General features: G+C 34.7%; 1 protein-coding gene across 8 annotated transcripts in view; it reads right to left on the reverse strand.

Moving 5' to 3' along the window:
* Nucleotides 1-15,234, reverse strand: part of LOC309958188 (leptin receptor) — a 101,392-nt gene that overhangs the window by 16,616 nt on the left and 69,542 nt on the right. For 7 of the 8 annotated variants that reach the window (XM_082833861.1, XM_082833865.1, XM_082833864.1 and 4 more), the window contains 5 exons: nucleotides 14,066-14,282; nucleotides 13,064-13,246; nucleotides 11,548-11,643; nucleotides 10,061-10,163; nucleotides 819-9,122 (listed from right to left, as the gene is read on the reverse strand). In XM_082833861.1, coding sequence (XP_082689987.1) covers nucleotides 9,026-9,122; nucleotides 10,061-10,163; nucleotides 11,548-11,643; nucleotides 13,064-13,246; nucleotides 14,066-14,282 — 696 coding nt within the window. In that variant the 3' untranslated portion in view covers nucleotides 819-9,025. Of the gene's footprint in view, nucleotides 1-818; nucleotides 9,123-10,060; nucleotides 10,164-11,547; nucleotides 11,644-13,063; nucleotides 13,247-14,065; nucleotides 14,283-15,234 lie in introns of those variants that run through there. The other variant, XM_082833862.1, reaches the window with a different exon arrangement.

Raw genomic sequence — 15,234 nt, forward strand, 5'->3', positions numbered from 1 at the left:
AGGAATGTACAGTGGAGAAAGGACAGCCTCTTTAATAACTGGTGCCTGGAAAACTGGACAGGTACATGTAAAAGTATGAGATTAGATCACTCCATAACACCATACACAAAAATAAGCTCAAAATGGATTAAAGACCTAAATGTAAGGCCAGAAACTATCAAACTCTTAGAAGAAAACATAGGCAGAACACTCTATGACAAATCACAGCAAGATCCTTTTTGACCAACCTCCTAGAGAAATGGAAATAAAAACAAAAACAAATGGGACCTAATGAAACTTCAAATCTTTTGCACAGCAAAGGAAACCATAAATAAGACCAAAAGACAACCCTCAGAATGGGAGAAAATATTTGCAAACGAAGCAACTGACAAAGGATTAATTTCCAAAATTTACAAGCAGCTCATGCAGCTCAATATCAAAAAAACAAACAACCCAATCCAAAACTGGGCAGAAGATCTAAATAGACATTTCTCCAAAGAAGATATACAGACTGCCAACAAACACATGAAAGAATGCTCAACATCACTAATCATTAGGGAAATGCAAATCAAAACTACAATGAGATATCATCTCACACCAGTCAGAATGGCCATCATCAAAAAATCTGGAAACAATAAATGCTGGAGAGGGTGTGGAGAAAAGGGAACACTCCTGCACTGCTGGTGGGAATGTGAATTGGTACAGCCACTATGGAGAACAGTATGGAGGTTCCTTAAAAAACTACAAATAGAACTACCATATGACCCAGCAATCCCACTACTGGGCATATACCCTGAGAAAACCATAATTCAAAAAGAGTCATGTACCACAATGTTCATTGCAGCTCTATTCACAATAGCCAGGACATGGAAGCAACCTAAGTGTCCACTGACAGATGAATGGATAAAGAAGATGTGGCACATATATACAATGGAATATTACTCAGCCATAAAACGAAACAAAATTGATTTATTTGTAGTGAAGTGGATGGACCTATAGTCTGTCATATACAGTGAAGTAAGTCAGAAAGAGATAAACAAATACCGTATGCTAACAATATATACGGAATTAAATAAAAAATAAATAAGGTTCTGAAGAACCTAGGGGCAGGACAAGCATAACGACCCAGATGTAGAGAATGGACTTGAGGACACAGGGAGGGGGAAGTATAAGCTGGGACAAAGTCAGAGATTGGCATGGACATATATACACTACGAAATGTAAAACAGACAGCGAGTGGGAGGCGGCCGCATGGCACAGCGAGATCAGCTTGGTGCTTTGTGACTGCCTGGAGGGGTGGGATAGGGAGCGTTGGGGGGAGACACAGGAAGGGGGAGATATGGGGATGTGTGTGTGTATGTATAGCTGATTCACTTTGCTGTAAGGCAGAAACTAGAACACCATTTTAAAGCAATTATACTCCAATAAAGATGTTAAATAAATACAAAAAAAAAAAAAGGACATTATCTGGGGAGGAATCTAGCAGCTGTGAGGTACTAGTGTCTATGACCATATCTCTCCTCATCTAGCCAGAGCCCTGTCTACCCATTTAGGCCAACAATCCCTGCTTATGTGCATCATGCTTTCCCAGTCAGCCTGTCTATTATTTTATTCTTAAACATGAAAGAAAAACAAAGGGTTTCTAGATATATGGGGAAATTGTGAGATTAAAAAAAAATAAAGCCAAGATAAATAGGAGGAGAACATGATCCTAGCAGAAACAGAGAATTCAGGGAATAAAAGAAAAGAGAATTTCTAAAACAAACAATGATCCTCTAAATTTGTATTTCTAGTAAGACTTAAGAAAATACTGCATGCATAAAACCAGAACAGAATACAATGAAAATGAATATTTGGAAATTTACAAATATAAATAGCAAATAAATGTTTAATAGAAGCACTGAAAAAACGGTACGGCAAGGTCTCAAACGTAAAACAAACATATTAGTGAAGTGATAAGAAATATAGAAGATCTATGCAGAGGGTTCAACATCCATCTAATACAGATTCTAGAAAGAGATCCAAAAAAATAAGAGGAGAGGAAGTTATCAAAGAAATAATATAATTGCTTAGAGTTCACAGGAGACATGGAATCAAAAGTGTCTTCAAATGAGGACAAAGTTACATGAAAAAGAACCCCCCTAAATAGATTTAGACCTGTCTCTAAAATTTTAGAACATCAATAATGGGGAGGCTATTTTAAAAGTCAGAAATCTGCAAGTAACCAGTGAGGAGTAAAAATCAGAATGGCATCTGACTTCTCAGAAGTGATACTGATGCTAAATGATAAGGCAGGAATTGTCTCAAAGTTTTATTGGAAAGGCTCGTCGACCTGGAAATTGATATTCCACCAAACTATCAAGCGAGGAAGGCACAATAAAAAGAATTTCAGGCATGCACAGATTCCGACTTACATAATATTTCCTGGCAGGTCATATAAGGAATTAGTTAATCAATAAGGAGGAAGGGAAAAATATCTAGAAAACAGTATCCGTTAGAAACCAGTTAAGGGAAAATTCAGAGTGATGGCTTGCAGCAATTTTAGAAAAGGCCTAATCCAGATTGCAGCAGGAGGATAAAGGGTTTCCTGGACAGGGTGCCCTGGGAACAGGTCTCAGTGAAGAAGCTTATATAATAGCAGCACACAGAAGGTTAAAAAAAAATTTTTTTTAAAGAAGCAATTAGAAACTCCAGAAAAAGCAAAACAAACACAAAACAAAACATAAAAACTAAAAATGAAGCCAAGTAAAATTTGGCACAATTTAAATCAACAGGGTGGAATGTTTCTAAAATTTTTTTGAAAAACATTCTCCTATGACACTGGAACCACCAAAAAGTGTGGTAATATAATCACATATTACTTGCTTCTGCAAGGAACAATATTTACATACTCATAAAAATGCAAATGCAGTTTACTGGGTTTTTTATTTTTTAAAATGAACCCATAGACAAATTATAGCACAGAACATATTATCAACCCTGACTTAAGTAAAAGTGTAAAGTTACAGTTGACAGAGATTGGGAAGTGGAGGGAGAAATGGAGGGAAGGGTAAGAGTGCTAATGTCTTTATGTTATTAAAAAGAAAAAATGGGGGAAGGGGAGCTCCAAGAAACAGTCTCTATTTCGTTGAACAAGAAATGGAGTTTAAGAAGATTCTTCTGAGGTTGCAGAGTGATTACTGAAGGAACTGAAAAAAGTGACAAACTATATATGGGAGGAGCATGGGCAAAGAAGGGGAGAAAAAGTATATGTATAAGTAAATCCTCATTATAGCCAGAAATCAGTAAATAATGTCTACATTTCATAATGCCATAAGCATATTATTTTTAAAAATATAAAGGTGACCTGCCAGAAAAATTAAGAGCAAACCAGTTTAAAGTAATGGCACTTGGGAAGCAAGACTAAAGGTAGAGAAGGGTGCAGAAGAGACTATACTGTCCAATAAATGTTTTTCCATACTATTTCACTATTAAACCATGCACACTAGGCATACCGTAATGCAAAATGATTTTTTAAAATAATGGGACATATCAAGGCATATACTCCCAGAGAACAAAGAGACATATACAACCATGTGTCCTGTAGCATTGTTTATAATAAATAGAAAATAGTTTTCTATCCATCAGCAGGGGAATGGATATATGAATTGTGGTATATATTCATAGGATGAAATATTATGGATCAAATTATTAAACTAAATTAAATATATCAACATGAAGATATCTCAAAAAGAATGCTGAAAAAAAAAGAATGCTGAGAAAATAATAATTTTTGAATGATATGGGAGATGTATTAATATTAACAATAACCAAATGTATTATTGTTCATTGGTCATGGATACATACATGCAGATGTAAGAAAAAAGGTGTATAAAAGCATGAACTAGACAAATACATACTATCTTCTTGAAAGTGGGTGCCCTAGGAAGGGAAGGAGAGACTAAAACTAGTAAGGGCAACAAGCAGGACAAACTTTATCTATAATTTTTATTAATAAAAATATATGAGGCAAATATGAGAAAATTTTAAGATATTGTGTTAGTACACAGACGTTTTTATATTACTCCATTTTATGTACTTATATTGTCTTAAAATAATTTTAAAGGGTAAAAGGAAATGGAACATACAAAAGAAAGAAAATCAAGGGGAAATTATGTGAGAGAATTTTCATCACATATGGTATCATCCTATACTGACGTTGTTTTAAACAAATGTGGGTTTTTTGGGAAATACCTCAGAATACTGGTTTTTTTCATCTTTGATTTGAATACTTACAGGTTTAGTATGGATTTTGATTTACTATAAAGGGAAGGAGAATGATAGCTTAAAAAGTGGAAGAAATTAATTAATTAATTTTAGGGGACATTTTAGAAATCAGGTTTTATTGTCTAGAAATTACAGGTATAGATAAAAATCAATGTTCAAAAAGATCCGAATTTGAAGAACAAATTAAGGGAAATAGTTTATACAAAAATTATTACCTCCTTTTAAACAATACTGTATTTGAATTGTTTTTAAAAACAATGGGCTCCCATAGTCCGTTTGCTTTGCAATGCATTGTGGGTTTTTTGTGTTTCCTTTTGTTTTAGAATTGGAAATCTCAAATTTTGCTTATCCATTTCATCATTTGATGGATATTTGGGTTGTTTCCATGTTTTGACCATTATGAACACTGTTGCTATGAACATTCATATACAAGCTTCTGTGTAGATATATGACTTCATTTCTTTTGGATATATACCTAGCAGTGGATTGTTGGGTCATATGGTAATTCTATGTTTAACTGTTGGAGAACTGTCAGACTATTTTCCAAAAGCGCTGCACCATTTTCACATTCCCATCAGCAGTGTAGGAGAGTTACAATTTCTCCACATTCTCACCAACACTTATTACCTGTCATTTTAATTATAGCCATCCTAGCTAGTGTAAAGTGCTACCTTGTGTTTTTGGTTTGCATTCCCCTAATCGCTAATGATGTTGAGCACATATATATTCATTTGTGCTTATGGCTATTGGTACATCTTCTTTGCAGAGATGTCTATTCAGCTCCTTTGCCAATTTTTTTGTGTGTTGATATGCGTAACATAAAATTTACCATTTCAACTATTTTTAAGTGTACAATTTAGGGGCATTAGTACATTAAGCAATACATTGTTAATATGGAATCGATGGCTAGGGTATCAATGTGAGTCCAATGGACCTGAGGTTAACCAAGATTTTCACACCTACAGGCTGGATGATCAAGACAAGCTACAGAACCACTCTGTGCCTCAGTTTTGTCATCAGAAAATATAAGGCTATTAGGTCTATGAGATAATTAAATAAAATAATATGAATATGAAAGTATGGAGCAGATAGTAAATTTGTCTTGTCCTCTTTAGAAATATAATGTGAATTATACTATATTATTTTTCCCTAAAAAAATATATTTTAGTTATTTAGGAGATTAAAGTAGAAGATGAAATTTTAAGAAGTTATTGAATTTTAGAAGATTAGATTTTTATCATTAGTAAAACCTTTGAAATTATATTCTTCTTTACTCTTCAAATATCCCCAAAACTGATTTATTCCTGATTGTGTACCTGTTAAACCCTAGTAATAAACTAAGCATCTTGAGGGCTAGTTATGCTTAAAGAATATCTTAACAAGATTATGAAGTCTAACACTGGCAAAAGTAAAAAAAAAAAAAAAAAAAATCAGTCTTACAAATAAGGACATTCACACCTACTGTACTTAAAAAATTCTTCACACTTCCTCAGTTTACCAGAACCTGGGGAAATGTGATGATATTTCCGTCTATTGTATATGTCTGCCAGATGATCTGCTGTGGCATTACACTCCTCCTCAGGGAGCTCAGCGGGGTAGCGCATAGGCTAAAAACAGTCACTGACTGAACCTACATCCACCAAGTGGTTCCTTTGTGTCGGACATTTTCTGGAAAAGGGAAAAGCCATTTGGTGCAGGTTCAAACTGCATTTTGCTTAGGTGGGCCTAATCATTTCCCTACCCTGGTAAACACTTAGAAACCATTTTCCTGGTGGTTCATAGAGGAGATTTCAGAGCTTAACATATTGAAGACAGAGTGTTTGAGCTTCTCTGAAAGAGACAGTAAGATGGTTATTCCCTACATTTATATGTACTGACATGGTGAAGCTTTTAATTTTTTATTTAGATAGGTATTTAGATTTTTTAGACAAAACTCCTCTTACATTAAAGGATGAAAAAAACCCAATATTTAAGAAAAATAATCTCCTTACTCTTTGTCTTTTAATCTCCCTGCTTTCAGCTTGCAAATGTGCTAAGGTACTTCCTACCACAGGGCTTTGTATTCACCAGCAGACTTCCTGGGCTCTACCCTCCACCACAAATCTTAGTTAATGACTGCTCATTTTCCAGATCTCAGCTCACCCCCATCCCACACACGACACTCAGCACACTGGGCCCTTTCTTTCACAATACGTAGTTTATCATTATTAGTGTCTGTAATATTATCATAATATATATTACATATAACATATATAATGTATATTATTTGTTAGTTCAGTTATAAATTGATTAATGCTTATCTTCCCCATAGACTGCACACTCCAAGAGTTCCTGTTTTCTGACCATTTTAACCCTAAGGCCTAGCATAGTGACTGGCATAGGATAACTATTCAATAAATACCCCTTGAATGAATGGATGGAATGAATTAATGAATTTTAAAATAAAACATTTTAGAGAGAGAAAAGAAAAGTTCTTTCTATTCTGCTTTTAACCAAGTCACTCCTCTATGACCTCACTGTCTTATTGCCTAGATGGTAAGGAAAATCTCTTACAAATTGTTTTCCCAGAGCCTAGCAACATCCTAGACTTACATGTAAATACTTATTCTCATTTTGTGCTTGCTGAATGAATGACAAACAAATACATATGGCTGAAATATCACTATCACTACAATAAACGTCACTGTAAGAATTCATAACGGAAGAGAAAGAAGAGGAATAAATACTTTACTAATTGAAAAAATCATCAGCTCTGCTTTAATGAAAGGAGACTCCGTGTCTTACAGTGAGTAAGGGCATAGCTGAGAAGTGTATGGGTGTGGGGCGGGTTAGGTTCAGGCTAAGTGAAGTTTCTATAACGAGAATGACCATATGTAAAACTACACTGCTACCATGTCTGAAGATATGGCACTGTCTCTTCCACTGAAAGATTATAATTTAAATGTCTGCATTATTTTGCCCACATTATTACATATCTGTTCACTAATTCATTCATCGGTAAACTGTAGAGCAGTGTTTTCTAACCGCAAATCATATCTGTTAGTATGTGAATGAATGTAGAGGGTTGTAACCAGTATTTTTGAAATGAAACAGAATTTTGAGAACAGAGGGTGTTGCAAATAGTAAAACTGTTTTGAGCATCTTTTGTTTCAGTTTTGTATATTATCTACATCTACTCATTTACTAGGTTGCAAGGTAAAGCATTTTTCTCACTGTGGGTCATGGTCAAAAAAAAAAAAAAAAATCGAAAGCCAGAGAGAACACTTACTAATAGAACAGGCTGCAAAGTCAGACAAATTAGAAAACTAAGCCAGACTCTAAAACAAGTTAGCTAACCATTATAAGCTTTAGGTTTTTTCTTCTATAAAATGGAGATTATAATACTTATCCCACAGGGTAACTGAAAGAATAACATAAAACATGTAAATATGTAAAATAATGATAACTAATATTTGTTGAGACAATACTGTGTTAGAAGTACTATCTTCTTTAGTCCACCAAACAACCCAATGAGGTAAGTTCTATTAAACCTCATTTTACAGGAGAGGAAACAGAGATACAGAGAATTGAAGTAAAAATCTTAATGAGTGTAAGAATATGTATCTCAGTCATTTGCACATAAATAAATGGACATTATTATAAGATAGCAGCAAGTCATTAATAAATCCTGACCCTAGTACTTTGCCTTTAGCAGGAGAAGCTCAACAATAGTTGTGATTGGTAAAACACAGCCCTTGAACTCGGAACACTCTTCACAATAAAAAATAAAATGCTCCAGGAACTTAAAGGGGGCAGAAATTCTTCTGAACTACATTTGTTCACAAAAGGCTTGGGGAAAGAAGAGCTTAGAGCAAGGTCTTCATTGACGTGGAAGGGTCTGTAGAGGTGAGGAGAATAGTGTAGGCATGACTAAGGCCCACGGACAGAAAAAATGAAATCTGTAGGTTGATAACAGATTGTAGAGAGAAGTCATTGAGTACTTGATCTTGTAACTAAAAGAAAACCACTGAAGACTGGTAACAGTGACTAATGATGACACAATTACTGAGACTGCATAATAACCTCCATATGATTATTGTTCAAAACAGCGTGAAGATATTTTGCCATGAAAATTGAATTCTATTTTCCCAATTTTATGGGTGGAAAACCAACCTTGCTTCAAGGGAAATTATGGGAATTAATGATACATTTGTTAAACTCTAGAGTTTTCTGAGAAATTCTATTATAAAGTACAAATTATTTTATTAGAGTTGACTAATTGTTTCATAAAGTAGCTTGAAAGGAACTATCTTCATAAATGTAAGTTTTATTATGATAATTGCATTTTTCAGATTGTAGTATTTGAGGAAAGGATTATTTATATAGTTTTTAATTGATTTAAGTAATTATGCAGATAATTACAAGGGTTAAAAAATATTGATTCCAGCCTTTTCCTAAGGACAATCAATTTATACCAAAAAAGTATATACAAATATTTGTTCTCCACCAGATTTGACTCTAATATTCTAATATTTATTTTATTATATACTGTGACACAGAAGAAAGATATGTATTTGTTAACTCAGATGATAAACTACCTATTGAATTTTTTTTGTCCTGGTTTCAAATCCCTGCATCTTGCTATTCTTGAAAACAAATAACAGATTAAATAGACTCATATTAAGATGAATTGAATAAAATAAGATTTAAACCTTATCCTTAAAATGTTTTAAACCTTAAAAATGTTTGAAGCTCTAGAAGGCATATAGCATCTAAAATGTGATCTTATATATTCTGGGGTTTAAAAAACTGAAAAAGGGACCTTCTGAAAATTAAGTCCTTGTGCCCAGGAACAATTCTTGGGGTTTGGAACATCTTCCCAAAACAGCTTTTTCATCCTACAAAAGATAAACAAGGCATTAGAAGTAACGAAAAACATTCACACTGAAAATGTTAACAGTTAATAAATGTACAAACTAGAAATTTATCTACCAGACTGGTTATGCCTCAGTAGGATCAGATTCACTTTCACATGCTCTACCATGAAGATCTCCACCAACTTTCTGTCTAGACCAAAGTTAATGATCACTATAATTAACATAGCCAACTCTTATTAAAAACTGTTTGCCAGGCACTGTGCTAATAAATGTTTTGCACAGGTTTTTCTCAGAGAAAATTAAATATTAAATAAGGCCATCAATTGAGTTTCAGAAACAATTCTACTGGATATGGCCCGATCAGCTCACTTGACTGAAAGGTAAATTCAGATTGTAAAATCACTTTTCCCTCTTCACTGCTAGAAGACAAAATTTTCTGTAGAGATTTGGCATGTGTGAAATAACCTCAATGGTCCGGACCTCTCAGCACAGAGTAATGGGGCACCCAAAGAACCATCCAAGAAATTCAAGGCCATTTGCCAAACCAAACAGAATGGAGCCACTCAGCGCTGACGTTTAAAAAGCAGAATGCCTACTGACCATAAGTGAACTGACGGCTTCAGATAAATCTTCACCACTAAAGGTTCTCAACCTAGATTGTACAACTTTGAAAGCCATTCTTCTCACCTCTAAGAACATACTGCCTAGGATTTCCTATTATAAGCTTGTTATTTCATGAATGTATATACAGTAAAAAAAAAAAAAAAACTAATTTCTTTCCTGAGGCTTATGTGTACTAGCAAAACCGAGTGTGGTTTCCTGAAATCAGGTTTTTTCTTTTTACGCCATCTCATTGCCATCAAATACATATAAAAATATTTAGAACACTTCAGTGTTTCTGATTTGGATCTAAAATCAAGGTTTAAATATGTTCAAGATTTTAACACCAAGTACAATACCTTTGGTGTGATATTAACAATGTTCCAAGCAATAAGATGGAAGAGGAAATAATTATTGGCACAATTACATATAGACCTGCATCATGCTGGTGTTTTTCATCATCTGAAAAAGAAAAAATTCACACAACTCTGAAGCTTGAGGAAATAACATCTTTCTGAATCAGAAATTATAATAGACTTTTTTTCTGATTTCAACATAAATCTGAACGACCTTTAAAGATATAAAAATCAGAAAGAGGAAGATAAAAGTATAGCTTTGATCACATTAATAAAATTATTATTTTGGTCAGAATTATGCTTCTTGTAATTTAGCAAAACATTTTTTCAAAATTATTTATTTGCCAGCTCTCTCCATCTGGTCACTTTTAGATTATATGAGTCCAAGTGTCAATAAAAGTTGTTATGATGACTCTTTGTTTCAGCATCTGCTTTTAGAGAAGGCAACCTACAACACCCACCAATCTCTATCTTGCTCACTCCAGACACATTGACCTCCTTACTGTTTCTTGAACCACAAAGCACGCTCACTCTTCAGGGCCTTTGCACTTGCTATCCCCTTGCTGAAATGCTCTTCCCCTTTGTTCTTGCAGGGCTTTACCCAAATATCACCTTCACAGAGAAAAAGACCGTTTTGGGCCATCCTTACTAAAGCACCACATTTTAACTCTATCCCTTCATTTTATTTTGCTTCATGCACTTATTTCTATCTGACATTATATTATACATGATTTGTTTATTGTCTGTCATTCTTATTAGAGTACTGGAGTTTAAGCTCCATTTAGGGCACAGACTTATGTTCACTGTTCAATCCCCAGTGCTTAGAACAGTGTTCAGTGTATATTTGTTGAACAATACATGAATGAAGCTTTATAATTATTTTAATTCTAAAACCAGGTGAAATGTTTCTCTCTTGAAACTTCATTATTGGGTTGCTTGGATTTGAAGACAATCTGAAAAGTAATAGCAGAATCAAAATGTTCCCACTTCAAGTACAGTAAGGTGAATCAGAAATATAAGACACCCTGTGAACTTTTTTCTATAATTATTGCTACAGTTTTATTTTCAGAAAAAGATTTCCTTTAGAAGATGATTAAAATTTAAAGACTCATAAATATGAGTCAAAACATATTGTTTGGGGTAGGTGTATTTATATTAATTGTACAGAAAATTAATATTTTTCCAATTAATCTTTATGATGATGTATTTTATTGTATAGCTGGATACTTCCCTTTATTTTGTTTCCATCAACTTTTAGACTGAAATTTTTACTTACCAATACAAGAATACAATACCACGCCTGATTATTCTTCTTACCACCACCATGGAACCATGTACCCTTACTGCAGTCACCCATGAGGCATCTACATAAGACTCTGGGCTATTCCATGATTCCATCAGAAAGAAAAGAATCAGATGGCAGCATTACTGCTAGCTAAGGAGGAAACCACAAATCTGTGTAAAAAGAAACTAAAAGTAAACATTTTTACCTTGGGTGAAACTATCAATTATCTTCGGTTTCCCCACTCCCTCCATAAATATTGGGTAAAGACTGAACTGATACTTCTCAATGGGGATAAAATGATCTGAGGAGAAAAAATATTTTAAAGAGTCATTCCCACTGAATTAATATAAATGAGTGAAATCTATGTAAAAAAAATGTTAAGTGACTCTTATGTTTCCATGGATGTAAAACTGATGACTTATGGGTTGAAACTGATGGATTAAAAACTGATGATTGTTACCTATGGATTGAAACTGATAATTAGGGAGTTTCAAAGACAATCTAAGCACTACCAATTCTACTGTAATGACAATAATTTCACAAATAATGTTTTAAAATCTTACCCAAAGATAGAAGATTGCAATTTTTCAAAGGCATGTTCCAGTGATAGCCGGTTTGTTCAAGTTCAGGGTGTAGGAGTTGTTTTATTTCCCTTTCCAGGACGATACACTCTACCTCCTAAGACCAAAGCCAGCAATATTCCCTTTTCATAAGAATTTAGTTTACTTAGCCTCCCCATTCAAGGCAGCTGGGAGACTAAAGTCTCATGAAATCCCATGCAGAGAAGATGGGAGTGGGGACCAGGAATTACCTTATATATCCAGGCGTCTAGATCTACGGAGGATGATCACCTTCATAGCAAAGCTCAAAATGGATCTATCAGTGATCTACCATTTTTACAAATGCTAGTAAGATATAAATATTATTCCACAAGAGATAAATCTCTTTGAAGCACAGAGAGCAACCACCTAGACAACAGTATAGTAATGAACTGGATTTAGTTCTCTATCAATAATTTGTTTCTATCTACCTTGATGCTAAATTCTAGGGTCTTTGCAATGAAATAGAAGTATGTGCCTTTGGGATGATGTTGTAAATAAGAACATGGCAATCCTTAGCTTCCCTGCTTAAACCTTACTCAGACTTGGAGACTCTGTATTGTGCACTAATATTTTGTATTTTAATCACCTTGTGGGGTAACTGGTCTACTTTGGGAATATTATGCTGGCTTATGATCCTCAGACCTTCAGCCTGGCCCTCCCACTCACTGCTAGTGGCATCATAAGTTGGTACACAATTTGGGAAAACAATTTGTCAGTAGCTATCAAAAGCCATTAAAATGGTTTTAAAAAAAGGTTAAGCTGGAAGCAACATAAATGTTCTCAAATAAATAAATGGTTTATGTAGATTCTGGAATAAAATGCTATACAATCATTTAAAAAATAGTTATAAGGATTGTGAACAAAATAGAAACATGCTTGTGATATATCAAAGGAACAAACCATAAGAAAAGTGGTAGATGATATGATTACAATTACATAAAATATTTAAATGGAAAAGGATCAGATGAAATAGAATTAAATGTTTGTAATAGGATGATAATTTAGGCAGCAAGATATATCATCTATATTTTTGAAGTTTTCATCAACTATCTTATTTGAATTAATAATCTGTAGCATCATACTAATCCATAGGAGAAACTTAAAGTACAGTAAGCTTACCGTGGACATAATACTTCTTAACAGAGGAAGGGATTCTAAGCCATTTAATTTCATTGTCTTCATGAAGAATCTTCCACTCAAGAATAAAATACATCAGATTGTAATCACTGGGTGATAGCATCCAGGAAAGAATTACACAACTGCTGTTTAAAGGATATGCACTGAGTGACTGCACGATATTTACTGTGGGGAAAGCAAGGAAATTTATTTTTAAATTCAAAATTAATGAAGATCTCCTAATTGCCTTTCGGAACATATAACCTACTGAAAAGGGGAGAAGGAAGAGAAAGCAGACATTTATACAAATAAATAAAGCAGACATTTATACATGGCAATTATTTTTGTATCACAAGAGTCATATAAGCAGAGAGGTGTGGGAATATATGCTATGAGGAGAAATAAGATTCTACCTAAAATCCAAAAAAGAGATTTTTGGATATGGTCAAAAGGTGTTCTCTACTGTAATACTGTACAAGCCTATTAATCATTCTAATTCCCTCCAAATCTTCTCTCCCACTGATGGAGTCAGTGCTTTCAAAGCACAAATCTGATCATTTTAACACACTCTCCAGAGTCCCACTTAAAAGCCTCCAGACTTCCGCAGGTGAGAACAAAATTCCTATCATGCCTACAATTCCCTGAGGGCCACGCCTCAGAGCCTCTGTCGGCCTTTCTGGACTTTTTTTGCACCAGCGCCAACCAGGTCTTCCTTCATATCCTCTCCTGGACTACAGAACTTTTGGTCAGATTTTTCCTCTCGCGGGAGCACTTCCCCCGACCTTCTGCGGAAGTTTAATTCCTCTACTGTATCCTCAAGAAAGCTTCTCTGACACTCAATACCAGGTTAGGCTCTTATTTTCTTTTCTTTTATAAAATTATACTCTTTTCCTGGGAACACTCTTCTCAGTTTGTAAACAGGCATTAACTTGCATGATTATTTGATTCATGTTTGTCTCATCTATTGGACTCTGTGAATGCAAAGTGAGGTGTACCTTTTCTTACCTTTGCTCATGGGCCATGAGAATGTTAAATTAAAATTTGCAGAAGAAGCACCAATTGAATTGACGGCCAGAACGGTAACAGAGTGTGCTTGCTCTGTCCAAAGGAAAGTGAATTTAGTGTGATTTCCTACATCTTCTGACCATGTTCCATTGCGGGAAGTATGATGTTTCACCACGTATCTTCTCACACTGCACAATGAGTCATTTTTCATCAGGGGCTGCGGTAAACATAAAAATTGATTAGCTCAAGGGCTACAGTGCTTTTTATACTGACTGAGCTCACGGAACTCCTATTAAACATTTCCCATTGGTAAGCAGGGGCCAGGCCAGAATTCAAGGCTGAGGTCTGGGGCTCTGACCACAGTCTCCCTGAAGCCGTCTGGGTGGCTACGGAGCATGGGAAACTTATCTCCCCCCCTTTTGGTTTTTTCTTTTTAAGACTCAAAGACTAAATCATTTGAAGATAATGAAGTATGGATACAAATAGGACACTTTTCTACCTGGAAGTCTCACTCTAATTCTAGAGAAAAGAAAGACTGAAAGAGAGTTGAGAGTTTCTTCATCTAAAAAGCAAAAAAGGAATAACCCTCTGTTTTCATAAAGCAACAACTAGAGAGAGTTGAAAAGATATTAATCATCACTTCTATTAATCCTGGTGAGACTGGTCACTCATCCTTTTTCTTCCCTTGATATGCTGCCCCTTCCAGTAACAGAGGCTATCAGGACAGTGTACGTGGAACCCCAGAATTTGTGTCTTTAGTTAAAAAAATATCATACCAGGTCACTGATGATTCAGTGTAAAATATATAATTAGTCCAATTGTATTCATCCGTTCTACAGAATATAACAATATGTCCCACTTCCCCCATCACCTTCACCTGTTTCAGGTAAGATTTAAGTGCTACCAATCCCTTGTAAACCCTCAGAAAGTTTAACTCTATACAACAGACTAGAACAGTGCTTCCCAATTTTTGTCATTGAGATTCTTCTAAGTCAGAAATTGAGAAACATAAGTACAAACAAAGATAAATATGTCCCTGCACGGCGTGGAAGAACCTGGGTAGGTGGTAAGATTTTAGCAGCCTCTGCAACAAATAAATGTCTGAAAACTCATGCAAATTTTGCATTTTGTTTTTTTAAAAAATCTATGTCAGTTTTCATATACAAATA

The sequence above is a fragment of the Leucopleurus acutus genome (assembly GCF_964270905.1).
Source record: "Leucopleurus acutus genome assembly, chromosome: 2".
Classification (NCBI taxonomy): domain Eukaryota; kingdom Metazoa; phylum Chordata; class Mammalia; order Artiodactyla; family Delphinidae; genus Leucopleurus; species Leucopleurus acutus.